This window comes from Pelodiscus sinensis, chromosome 4, assembly GCF_052426305.1.
Source record: "Pelodiscus sinensis isolate ZL-2025 chromosome 4, ASM5242630v1, whole genome shotgun sequence".
Taxonomy (NCBI): domain Eukaryota; kingdom Metazoa; phylum Chordata; order Testudines; family Trionychidae; genus Pelodiscus; species Pelodiscus sinensis.
Genome location: NC_143055.1, coordinates 132,334,571 through 132,347,784, shown reverse-complemented (window position 1 = coordinate 132,347,784; position 13,214 = coordinate 132,334,571). Strand labels below are relative to the sequence as shown.

The window sequence follows — 13,214 nt, the reverse complement described above, 5'->3', positions numbered from 1 at the left end:
GCCTCAGCCTCAAGGAGGCCATCAAAGATGCGCTCGCATGTGAGGGATTCCCTGCCCACACTGTGTGCCTTGATCAGTGGGGCTGGAACAGTGGGGCAGGAGGGGAGGTGCTATTCCTTATTACCCACTTCAGTCCAGTCCACTGTCTCCACGTTATCACTTGAGTATTTTGCTCCGGCCGGCTTTCCACTCCTTAAAAACAATTGTGCACTGTTTGTTTTAACCTGGGCTGCTTTCCAGTTGACGGTGCCCCTTTATGTGAAACCAGAAGAAACTGGGAGGCTTCCCCACCGCCCCCCATGACTGCACAAGGGGGAAGTTCGCTACTTTGCTAAGTTTGCGGCAGCTCTGTGTGATGTATAAGGCCAAACACACTCAAGTGGGAAAACGCTCAGAGACTCTATGTCTTAACCCAGCCAGGGAACTGCCAAGCATGCAGGGCTTTCACTTACAGTCATTGAAGAGAGTTTCAGCTTTCTCTGGCTTCATATCTGAAATGAACAAACACACAGAGTGAGGTCGGCACAGCTCTGGCTTTTTTACATATAAATTCAACTCAAACAAGGGCTCCAAGTAGGCCCAGCCTACTTTACATTCGACACTTTCCATTCAAATTTGAATAAAGACGCTAATTATCTTACCCATTACAAAGATAGCTTCCCCAATTATCGCCTCTAATATCATTAGCTCACAGACATTTACCTTTCCCCCCCTTTCCTCTCCCCCTCCATCCCCCTTCTGTTCTGAAATGTGATTTGTCCTTTTCATATGTGTTCATTTTTTTAATTGTATCCTTTGGTATATATGGCTGTGACAATTTTCTTCCACTATTTGATCTGAGGAAGTGGGTCTGGCCCATGAAAGCTCATCACCTAATAAACCATCTTGTTAGTCTTTAAAGTGCTACATGGTCCTGTTTTTTGTTTCAGCCCAGAGTAAAGAGTGGGGTATAGGTGAAGTGCTAAAGAGAAATCCCCCAGAGGCGGAATATCGCCTGGTGCGCTATCCCACCTGGTGGGGGGTGGCTTAGTCGTTTTCTAACCAGCCAGCTATCTCCTCACTGCATAGGACAGGGAGAACCACATCTCCTGCTCTCCCCCACACTCTGCAGCAGACAGGACAGACAGGCTGGTCCTGAGCTGAGAGATCTTCTGGGCAGGTACCACAGCCAGCGTTAGTCAGTGGTGGCTCATTGATTTCAGAGAAGTTAGGACACACTAAGCATCGGCTCCTGCAGCTTCTTATCTGGAGTGGGAGGTGGCTGGCACACTTTTGGAAGGTGAACTAAATAAACAAAAGCACATGCTAATGCTTTGCAGCAGGCACTGATAGGCCTGTGGAAATCTCCCTTCTCCCAGTTCATGACTGCATGTCTCCTGTGTGATGCGGCACCCACGGAATTCTGTGTAAAGGTGATCCGTGATGTTAGTGTGCACGGGGATCGGGCCCACGTGCATCGGTATAATTCTTTGGCTCCAACACCCCCTTTTTTAACCAGAACCCTGTTCCTGGTCGCTCACAGGCCAGTGGAAAACCTCACCTGTTCAATATAATTTTTAATCTTGTCCAGTGTCTCTTGAACAGCCGCCAACACCTAGGTATCATCTGATACCTCCCCCTTCCCCACTCCCCTCCCCTCCACCTTCTCACCATCACTGTTGTGATGGTGTCAGGCCAGATGGCTACGAGAAAGTTACAGAACTCAGGTATATTTGCCTAATCTTAAACAAGTCCCTGTTCCCCATGTAAACAAACAAGGTCTACCCCAGCTTAATTAAGACACCTGTAGTCAACCAAGAACCTGCATTGCCCAGTGGAGACTGATAGGTTAATTAAGACTCCAGGAGTCAATCTAGACTGTGCTAGAACAAGTTGAGAGTGTTAGGTTTAATTGGGATACTTGGAGCCAAGCAGGGACAGAATGGAACCTGTTAAAAGCCTCCCCTTTCGTCGGTTTAAGGGTGTACTAGGATCGGTGGGAGGAGGACACGCTGCTGGAGGAAAAGGAACCATAGAGATGCTGTCAGGTACCAGGAGGGAATGCTGCATGTACAGAGGTGAGGGCATGGAGACCTGCCCTGGGGAAGAAGACACCTTCTGGCCACAGAAGTCCAAGGAAGGTAAAGCCCTTCTAGAGGAGAGACGGAGTTAAGTAATCTAGTCCATTGCCTTCACGTCTGCAGAGGCCACTAAAGAGTAGGATATTTCCCCCTATCTTCTTCCCAGATATGCCAATGACGAGAGTGGCTAAATCAGACTACAGCAAGGGCTTAGACTAGGAGCTGTAGGAACCACTGAGATGAGCAATTCAACCCAGAGTTGCCATTTTCGCTAGAGGAGGAGAGATAATACTCAGCCTGCAGCTGCCCAGATGCACTGGACCCACTGTGGGAAATTAGGAGCTCTGTCATGCTACCCTTCTGCATTTCCTGCTCCTCCACCTTCTCTACCATCCCCTTGGTATCACCCGACGCCAACCCTCCCCTGCTTCCTTCTCCGCCTTCTCTACCATCCCTCTGGTACCACCCAAAGCCAACCCTTCCCCATTTCCTTCTCTACCATCCCCTTGGTATCACCCGACACCAACCCTCCTCCGCTTCCTGCTCCTCCGCCTAATCAAGGGCATATGAGCAGGTCTCAATATCTCCATTTGATTTCTCAGAATGGGGTGTATGTTCCATTTTCCTCCTCCAGCTTATTGTACTTGTAGCCAAGTGGGAATAGCAGGCTGCCAGATACTCCGTTTGAGACCCAACCTGAGGAACACTCAGCAAAAATCCAGGTCAGATCTTTATCTGCATGGCCACTAGGGGGACCCAGTCAGGACGAGTGAGAACATCAGCCTCCTACATGCTGGACTCTGTGCTTATAAAAGCATCTAGCAGGCTTTGGGTGGCAAGTGAATAAATAAAAATAATAGAGGTCTTCTTATATGAAACCCATGCATGACTCTTGTTGTTTATGGCCAAAGCCTCTGGCTCTGGGTCAGATGAGAAAATGTTCTGTGTACTTTGGTGTGATGCCAACCATCTTGCAGCCGGTTTCTTTGTTTCCTGACAAAAGCCAGTAGCCAGCTTTGCACTTGGGTAGGCCTGCGAGCGGGCAGCAAGGGAGAATGGGCTGGCAATTAGCTTCCTTTTTGGTCTGCTGGCTGGAGCAGGGAGGGGAATCAGGCTGTAAGTTGCTATCCCTTCTAACCTTGCTGATGAGAGAGCGTGGGAGGATGGGAAAGAAATTTGACCGTGTACGCCTTCTCAGGAGACAGAGCTGCATGGGAGGAAGAAAGGGGCTCATGACTCACATTGCTCTCCACGCCAAGTACCAGAATGAATCTAAGCTGGTTCTAAGGCACCCAACACTGCTCCTGCCACCTGAGGTGTTATCTGGTAACAATGGGACTTTGGTTGCTTTCTCTTCCAAGAGAACTAGTCTGGTGAGCAACCGCGGCCTACCTGGAGCCCACAAAAGAATGGGAGTTCAGCTGGCTTCCAGCCGCAGCGGTAGAAAAACGCATTGTTCTGAGAAGAGACAGGAAGCTTTGGGTTGTCTCCAGGAGCTCACAGGAGCAGGAGAAAGATTCCAAGCACGTGTATTTTCTACTGTACTTGGTGCATGAAGAAACCATTATCTTTCCACTGCAGAAATATTAAATAGAATAACTACAAAGATTAAATATCACTGCCGTATCTTCAGTATATGATTTACCAAAATTAACGTCCCAGTGTCTAACAACGAGACAAAATAGAGACACTTGTCCCGTCTTTCAGCCCCGCAAAATTCTTATTTCTCAACTTGCCTCAAACAACGTATTTGAAGGTATGTTTCTTTTAAGTGGGCTTCTAAAATATCAGCAGCCTTTCTAATACAGAAAAACTCCGATAGTCCGGCATCCAACTGTTCGGCACTCCTGATAGTCCAGCATCAAAATGCCAAGTGCTCCTGACCAGCTGATTAAAAAGTCTGCCACTTAGCACATGCGCTGGCCGTAACCAGAGGAAGCATAAGGTTGGGGGAGAGGGGGAGGGAGTGGGATCGTGTTACAGTATGGAGAAGAGCGTTTTGCTTCAGCGAAGGGGAAAGGGGGGGAGAGAGGGAGGGAGATTGTGTCCTGGCCAGCTGTTAAGCCGTGCAGCTGTACCGACCTCCTGATTCTCTGGCAAATCTGATAATCTGGCACCACCTAGGTCCAAAAGGTGCCGGATTATCGGAAGTCTACTGTATATCTGCCACCACCACTGTGATAGAAGGGGGCAAACAAAGGCTGGCAAATTTTCACTAGCTTCGCGAGGCCGCCCTTGATCACAGCTGAAAGATCGCAGATTATGTACCAGACTCATCAGGAGCTTGTTCCAGCTGCTCCCCAGCATCAATCATTTTGGAGCAAGTACAAGTTGAGACATGGTGTTGAACAACAAGTTGATTAGATATGAGGAGGATAGTTTTCTCATTCTCCTTATTGGAACCTCCTAGTATTCCATACAAATGAGTATCTGACCTGGATTTGCTGTCAAATAGGCTGGCAGACACCTGTGACTACTGACTCCTAATGGATGCAAATACATATCTCGCTCTGTTACCTCATCCCCTTGCACCACCAGCTGTTACATTGTCTATCTGCTGCATACGGTCAAAATCCCAGATGGTGAATTGTTGTTTGTTTAGGTTTAGCGCAGTGGTGCCCTGATCGTTGAATGGGATCTGCAGGTATTGCTGGAGTATGAATAATAATCGTTATAATACAAAGCAGAACTTTTGCTACAAAGCACATTGGCTGGGGGTGAGCTGATTTTTAAGCAGTGGAATATTCCACTTGTCCCACATCACAGGTGACTAATGGCCCTTTCCTGAGCAAATACTTGGCACGAGCCAGCTCACATTTGGGTTTTATGCCATTCCTGCTAGGCAGCCGATCCCTTCCAAGATATCTAGTTTTGATAGGACAGATTTACAGAACTGTCACTTTAAGGATCCTCTTCTTGCTCCCTCTGTGAAGCTGCTGATTTGGGGTCTTTGCTTTGCGTATGGATTGTCTGAGCTTCACTTTTTCTCTCTGCCTTTGAAAGTAAGGGTTGATTTAAACTACCCAAGGGTAAATAGCTGGACAGAAAGAAGTAAATAAATATCTGCATCTTCCACCACTGCAAGCTTTCCTCCTGCTCTACCCCTGCTCTACCCCCTAAAAGGAAGGTCAAATTATGATACACAACTCCAGCTAAGTTAATTATGTAGCTGTAGTTGATGTACCTTGTTTCGAGTTTCCACGCTGTCCCCACAGTGGGAGACCGATGGGAGCAAATGTTCCTTTTTGCATTCCTTGGTACTCCTCACCAGAGCAGGAGTTCTGGCCACCAATAGGGGCACCCTCTGACTTCCATTTAGCAGGTCTTTACCAGACCCACTAAATCAAACTCCAGAAGATCAATCACGGCAGCGTCGATCTTCCCCAGAGTGATGACGTGGCCTTAGGCACCCAGTCATTGCTGAGGTAATACAGTACACACCTGTGTGCCCCATAAGACTTCTAAATCACACTTAAAAGGGCCTTCAATAGGCCATATGCTTTGTGCTGGCTTTTCCTGCACAATAAGGATGAATTTCACTCCCATGACAATGCCGGTAGCGGTGGAAATGGACAGCCCCAGTCAGTAAGGCAGTAGCTCAAATAAGCAGGCTCTTTGGTCACTAGAGCTCTTTGCTTCTTCCCTTAACCTTACAATCCTGTGTCTGAAAACACAGCTCAGTTGTGGCACTAGGTAAGCCTCGTGCTTCCTGGTTTCCTTTCTGGGTAGGTTTTCTTGGGAAGAGTGAGTTTCCCATCCAACCCAGACAAGGTTTCCATTGATTTTCAAAGTCTCAGCAGTGGTAGCCCTAGGCCCAGAGAGGACTTTCACCCCCAGATGTACCAAGGAAACAACTCACATTTACGAGGCAAAATATTGCACATTATACAAAGAGAGGCAAAGCAGAAAGCATTCCGAGAGCAAAACAGAGACATAAGACACTTGCCTGAGAGGGTAGAAGATGCAAAATCTATTTGCACAGGCCCAGAATATTTGTTCAGTTTCTGCAGTAGGATGATGTCGACTTTTCTCTGTAAGACTGCTGGGCTGTCCGTGGCACAGGAAAGGAACGTGAGCACGACCTGGGCCACCACTCCACTGGTATCAGGGCTGCAAACCAACAAGACCGAGGCAAGTGACTTGTCTGCTTCTCTCTGCTTCTTAGGTGGCCTGCTTTTTCATGAGGTCCCACCATGACTCCAGATTTATGTAAGCCATAATGTGCGCTAGCACAGGGTGAGTAAAAAGAGAGGGAAGGGCTGGAAACATGGGAGCACGGGCCAGGACCTTGTGACTCAGCAGATTCATGCAAGAAAAGGATGAGAAGTGATGTGTCTGTGCAGGGCAGCCAGGCCACTCTGGGAGCTTAGGGTCAGGTCACTCCTTCTGCACAGAACACCCAAATCACCTGGCCACTTGCGGCTCCCCGTGATGTCAATAGGCAGGGTGGAGGCTCTGCATTTAGGTGCCTGGATATGCTATTCGGAGGCCTTATTTTAGGCACCCAGCTGTGAAAGTTTGGGCCTCCAAGTAATTTTTTTAAGACCGGGAAAAGGCAAGGGGGGAACGAGTTAATGCTAAAGAACCATAGGTTTAAGCCAGGCAACATTTAGACACATAATGTAACTTTAATCACGTCAGAGTGCTGCCAGGCTAATGCTATGTCTAGAGTGTAGAATGAATGTGATCATTTTGAACTAATATGTACATGATCTATAGAGATGTGGAAACTGCCTTACTGAGTGAGGGACTCAAAACTTATTCCCCAGACTCTAAACTCATCCCTTGAGAGGATTAGGAAGAAACTCCTCCACATATGAACAACGATGAAGGCTAAGGCCAGGACTACACTAAAAGGGAAGGCCAAATCAATATACACAACTTGACGTTCCTTGATTCAAGTTTCCTCACCATCCCCACGGTGGAAGGCTGATGGGAGCAAATGCACTCCCGTTGGCTTCCCTTACTCTTCGCAGGAGCAGGCATACCAGTCGCCAGTGAGGGTGCCCTCTGAGTTTGATTTAGCGAGTCTAGTTAAGACTCACTAAATCAAACTCCAGAAGATCGATCGTGGCAGTGTCAATCTTCCTTTTAGTGAAGATGTGGCCTACGTTCATGCCAAAGTATCCCACCTATAGATTCTACTGAAAGTCAGAAAGTTATACAAGGACTGAATTTGCCCATTATCATTAGTTTTTTATTACTTTCTCTAGAGAATCAGTTGCTAGCCATTGCTAGAGGCAGAGTATTAAACTGCATACTTCACAGATCTAATCCAGTGCGGCAACCCTTATATTCCTACTTTCTCTTTGTGTATAAACTTTCCCACGATTGCTGACCATTTAAGAGAGGCGTGTGTGAAGCCTCTTCTGCCTGCCCAGTTTATTAAGTGATGACACAGCCCACGGCTCGGGACATCAGTTACTGCACATCGGATTCGGTGCAAGAATTGGAATGTCACATGCTTTGTACTCTAGGATCATTGGATGACTCAGACTGCAAGGAGAACCTGACCGGAAAAGAGAGAGCTTCTCTTAAGTCCATCATCTCTTGACCAAGACAATGCCAGCATAATGGGGTGCTGGCCCAAGTTTAGGGCTCCAGGGCACTACTTCAATATAAATAAATAATTGACACAGAAGGAAAATACATTAAAAAACCCAGAATTCACTGAATCCGCCTCAGGATGACAACCCGCAGCAAGGAGAACACTTCTCAGAACCAAAACTGGGTTTTCCTGTTGTCTGCTGGCGAGAGACCCATTATTATATACTGCAGTACCACTCAAAAAGCACCAGGCATTTTACTAGGTCTACACTGGCAGAGTTTTTGCGCTGTCACTTTCGCCAGGGGCAGGGAACAAGCTGGTCTGTGTGCTCACCCACTTCCCCAAGCATCAGAGCGTGTGTACATTTGCAGCATTACAGGGCAGCGCTCTCCATTTGGACAATAGGCTTGTGGGAAGGGCTGGTGATCACAGGGCATCCTCCCCACCTGGCCCCGTCTCTAAACACGGGTCGGCTCCAGTAGCTGAGGGGAGCAGGCAGATAAGTGAGCAATTGCCAAGAAAATAGGCAGGGGAGTTTCAAAGTTCCGGGGGTAGGGCTGGAGGTCTGTTTTCCTGGTGCCAAAGCAGCAGAGGTGTTGGCTAGAGTGGCCACTGAGGCACTGTGGGATACACTGTAGAAGCTAAAGGCTCTCAAACAGCAAGAATGTGTTTTTACTTTGTGATGGGGTGGACCAGGCCCCAAAGTCCCTTGCCCGAGGCTTGTGGCCTTGTCACACCCCACTCGGGAAACCACAGAGAAGTCCTCCAGGAACGATAGAGTGGCACAAAGGAGGCGACCAATCAGGGCTGAGCAAGCCAGTTAAAAGGAAGGTGTTAGGCCAGAGTGAGGCAGTTCCCCACAGAGTTGGAGGCTCCGACAGAGGTAGGAGAGTTGTTTTGCAAGAGGGCTGCCACTGCTGGGAGTGCAGGCACTCGGCCAAAGGGAGCCTCTCGTGTGAGGTGAGGGACAACCACCATTATACACTTGCACATCACTGCAAGAGCATGATGGGTAATAGCTATACCCCAGTCATGGAGGTGGTTTAATTTTTGCCGTGAAACTTCTGAGTATCCCGCAAAAAGTCACTGGCAGATGTAGCTGTGCCTACAGTTTTTGCGCATCAAAGGGCCTTTTTCCACTTTACGTGGAGAGTGTAGTAGACATGCCCATGGAAAAGGCAAGGCCCCCAACCCAATCTAGACCGGGGTGGTTTGGTTAGCATCACCCTCAGGGTTGTCGTTATTTTTATCAGGCGATTCTCTTACCACAAGTGTCACATTCATTTCCCCAAGAAGTTCCCTCTTCCTTCCTCACCCCCCACTTCCATACTGAAATTATGGTCAGTTCTTGCAGGCACACCCAAGGAAGCCAACAGCCTCCACGGGCCCCTAGGCGAGGTGTGTGTGGGGGCCCTGGCTCCATGTTCCCAGAAGGGGCGGGGCTTTAAGAGAAAGGGGCGGGGCTGGGGCAGCCATTCCTCAATGCCGCCTAGACTGTGGCGCACCCCAGTGGCGATTTAGAGGGCCCAGGGCTCCAGCCGACGCAGTAGCCATCACAGCGGCCAGGAGCCCTGTGCCCCTTTGAATTGCTGGCATCTAGGGAAACTGCCCCCTTTGTCCCTCCCCGCCGGCACGCCTGGACCCCACCTCTCCAGTCATTGGGATCAGTACAATCAGCTCCTCCTCCCTTCCCTGGAAACGTACATGAACAGCTCTGGGCAGAACCCAGGAGACAAGCGATGTGCCACCTGTCTTGGCACATCGCTCACGTGCCATGAGTCAGCGCGTGCCGCAGAGAGGCATGACGAACGGCTGCTCTGCCCCACACAACGTGCTAGAACAGGGCGCTGGGGCAGGGCGAACGCTCCATTCTCTCTCGGCCTGGCTTGCCTGGCTGTACGTTGACATACCTCAGCCTGATCACACGCGACCCGATGTATTTTTTTCTTAACACAGAACTCTGAAACGCCTTGTCTATCTGTGGAAAGAAAGGAAAAACACATGACAAATAAGAGTAAAGGGAGTCAGTGTGTGTGTGTGTGTGTGTGTGTGTGTGTGTGTGTGTGTGTGAGTGATAATGGTGCCCCACCACAGAGCTGCTGCCTCCTCAGATAATAATTCACAGATTAGAGAGGCAGAAGCAAGCATCCCCATCATGCCCTGGGCTCCATGTCCCCCCTCTGGCAGTGGGGGCAGGGAGCCTGGAGTAAATCAGACCCACGTTGGAGAGTTTTTATTCCTCGCTCGGGTTTTACTTGCCAGTGTTTACCCAGCGGGAGGCCCAAGCAGTGCTCTTCAGACAGACACACAAACTCAGATCGCAACAAGGGACACCACTTTTCCCTGGCTCTCCTCTAGGATTGGTCCCGGAACACTGGCCTCTGGCGCCAGTCGATATTCCACTGTTCCCTCCCGGGAGGTGCGTCTCCTTCCCCATCAGGAGAAGCTGTTTCTCCCTGCTACAGCTTCTCTCTCCCCTCTCCTCCTTCTCTCTCACCCGAAGACAAGTGTTTTCCAGGTTACCGGCAGCCCTTAATTGGATTCAGGTTGATCTGAGGTAACCATCGCCTCACCTTCCACCACACCCACAGCCAAGTACCTGCCCCAAAAGTATAGCCTCCCCAGCTCCCTCTGAAATCAGTAGCCAAACTCCCACTGATTTCAGCCATACACCCTCCCCACACACAGCGCCCCCGCCTTCCACACCAACCTGCCGCCCCTTCATTTGTACTGACCAAAACTATTTGCATCTGGGGGTTATTTACATGCCAGGAAGCAATCCCACAAAACATCAAGCCTGAGGCAGGCTAGAGCGTTGCCTGTGCTCCGCCAGCATCCTTTTGAGGTGAAAACAGCACGTTTGGAGGAAAAGGTGAAAAACACTTCCGGGCAGGTTTTTTTTAGTGCTCAGGGGTAGGGAATGTTAGCAGCCAGTCCATGGGAGACTGAAGAGTACACGGTGGGCCGGCGAAGCACCAAAGGTGTGTGCTAACACGCACTTTATCATAAAGCCCCGCAGTTCATCCCCTTGTTGTCACCACAGTTTTGGTGGAGGAGGGATTTGTGTAGAGAACAAGGTGCTGCATTTCCTGCAATTCTACAGTCAGGGTCCCCACCCCCCACAGAGCCTTCTAAGTTGTGCCCTCTAAACTAAACTTTCACTTGGGCTTAATTATGTTTCTTGCCCTTATGGTTGGGAAAAGCGTCTTATCAGAAATGTGTAGGTGAGCCAGCTGTGCGGAGTGTCATGGCAGATCCTGTGTTTCATAAGCCCCGTAGGTCAGGGCTGCTCTTACTAAGTGTTTGTACAGAGCCCTGCACCGTGGAGCATCAGTCTTGGGTGGACTCACCTGGTGCCTACGCAATACCAATTATACAGTGACAACGGCACTGGAGTAGCTGGATCCTGTTCAGTGTTGCTGGGGGAGGGAGCTAGGAATTTAATCCCACCATAAAATTTCAAATCGCCTTTTCTCCTGCCAGCGAGGAAAAGAGAGAAGAAAACATCCCCTCTCTGTTGCCTCAATCTCCTCCAGGCTGTCCAAATCCCAAATTACCCCCACTCCTTCTGAACAACGTTCCCTTTAATCTTTTCCATCCATGTGTGGATTTTTTCCCCACCCATGTGCAGAATAAATTGTATTACATGCACCGCAGCATGTGTGGGAGTGTACCACACGTAGAAACAAAACCCAGATGTGAGCGTTCTGTTAATCAGCGGGGCGGCACTGGACTCTCTCCAGATGGAGGCACAAGTGCTCAGCTTACAGGGAACACTGCTTCCAAGTACCCCCAATGCCACAACTCTCTCCTGTTTAGCCATCCAAACCTCCAGATTCCCACCTAGATCTCTTCGACAATGAAGTTCTGCACAGGTACCAGCAAAAACTGAAAACCTGGGGTCAATATCAGGGCCTTCCTTACCCATGTGCAGAACACGGATCTGCGTCGGGCACCTGAAAAATTTGGGGCACAACTAAGTCTTAATGTCCATCCATCTCTTCCTATCCTGGTTCTGTGGCTCTGCTTCTTTGCTCCTTAATTTAGAAATGAAAAAGCCCGCCAGATCTATTCGCAGAACATTGAACCTGTGAAAGAGCCATTATAATGAAGCCATTGAACAGGTATTTGCCAGCCCGAGGGATATGTTGCCAGTTTCTGAATGTACCGTGTCAGTCTACAGTAGTTTAAAATTTGATTTAAAAACATTGCATTACTGTGTTGCTGAAAATTATAAAATCACAGCTTTGAAGATGGTCTCCCCCAGTTTAATAGTACTAAGTATGGCCCTGGTCAGCATAGAATATATCAAATGGGATACAATAAATGGCACAGGGAAAATGGCAAGGATTGTGTTCCTTGCTTTCAGGTCAGATTCCATAACCCCCTCCGTCCTAAATCAGTTGGATGTCGATGCAGAAGTCAGTATCGATGTCGTGCAAAGACACCTGGGAACCCGGCTGCAGAAGTTAGATCCAGAGCTTTAGCTGAAGACAGAGAAGCGGGGCATGCTTGCTGAGCACTGGGTGCAAAGACTTTACACACATCCCCACTTGCCTCAGGGTAGCATGTCGAGAGCTACAGCGCTATAGATATTTTCTCCCCGCTTTTGTGCACCTCTTTACAAGCCATCAACTCCCCAGTGTCAGAATAATTGCTCATCATACTGAGAAAGTCTCATTAGCCTTTCAGAGCACTTCTACAGGTTGATACAGCCAGGCATGGAGCCTCCTTATTATCCTTCCTTTTCTTGCATCTATTTCTAATAGCCAGACCGTCTCCGTTGACTTTGAGTAGTTTGGACTCAGAACATGCTCAGCTTTGTCCTTCCCACGTCCCATGCACACCCCCTTCCCACGTCTCAGCGCTCTCCGGAAACATGGATCAGGAAATCCACGTCTTGCCAATATAGACAAAGTTCACGAGAGGGGATGAATCATTGTTTTGCATCATACAGAAGAATCAAACTAACCTGAAAATGAGTCAACCCTAAAGACTTTGTTTTCTGTATAAAAGAGGTCAGGCGATGCAACTGGACATACCAACAGTCTTCTCGCTCCTTTCCCAGGTATGAAAATTCTGAATATTTCAACCTTGAGCACTCGGTGTAAGCATGGGAGGCCAGTGCTGGGTTTCTGTCTCTCTTTTGTGTAATTCCACAGTTGACTGTGAGAGAGCATTTTACCCACACATAGAATCCTAGAACACTAGAACTGGAAGAGACCTCGAGAGGTCATTGAATCCAGTCCCCTGCCCTCATGGCAGGACCCAGTACCATCTAGATGGTTATCACTAATTTTCCTCCTCTAAGAATTACATCCAAGACATCAGTCCTAGCTCTGCCTTCTAATAACTCTGTTAATGCCTAATGGAACATGCTAGCAGTGTTCAAGGAAATCTCTGAGGAAGCAGGATCCACTAGGGTTGTAAGCTAAAAACTTCCCTTTGTGGTATTTGCCAAAACCCACTGAACTATATGGGTGAAATTTTCAAATGATTTAGGAGCACAGGTCCTGTTGATTGCCAAACATTGGCTCCTATATCTCCAGCCAGTCCAACATATTGCATCCACATTTGGGTTTGGAAAGTGCTCTTCTTTTATACTC

At 48.6% G+C, this 13,214-nt stretch overlaps 1 protein-coding gene across 2 annotated transcripts in view; it reads right to left on the bottom strand.

Annotated features, from left to right (window-relative positions):
* Positions 1 to 13,214, bottom strand: part of LOC102447681 (transmembrane protease serine 11C) — a 43,032-nt gene that overhangs the window by 10,799 nt on the left and 19,019 nt on the right. For both annotated transcript variants that reach the window (XM_025187160.3, XM_075929271.2), the window contains exons 5-7: positions 9,519 to 9,586; positions 6,007 to 6,170; positions 453 to 491 (exon numbers count right to left, since the gene is read on the bottom strand). In XM_025187160.3, the coding sequence (XP_025042945.1) occupies positions 453 to 491; positions 6,007 to 6,170; positions 9,519 to 9,586 (271 nt within the window). The remainder of the gene's footprint in view (positions 1 to 452; positions 492 to 6,006; positions 6,171 to 9,518; positions 9,587 to 13,214) is intronic.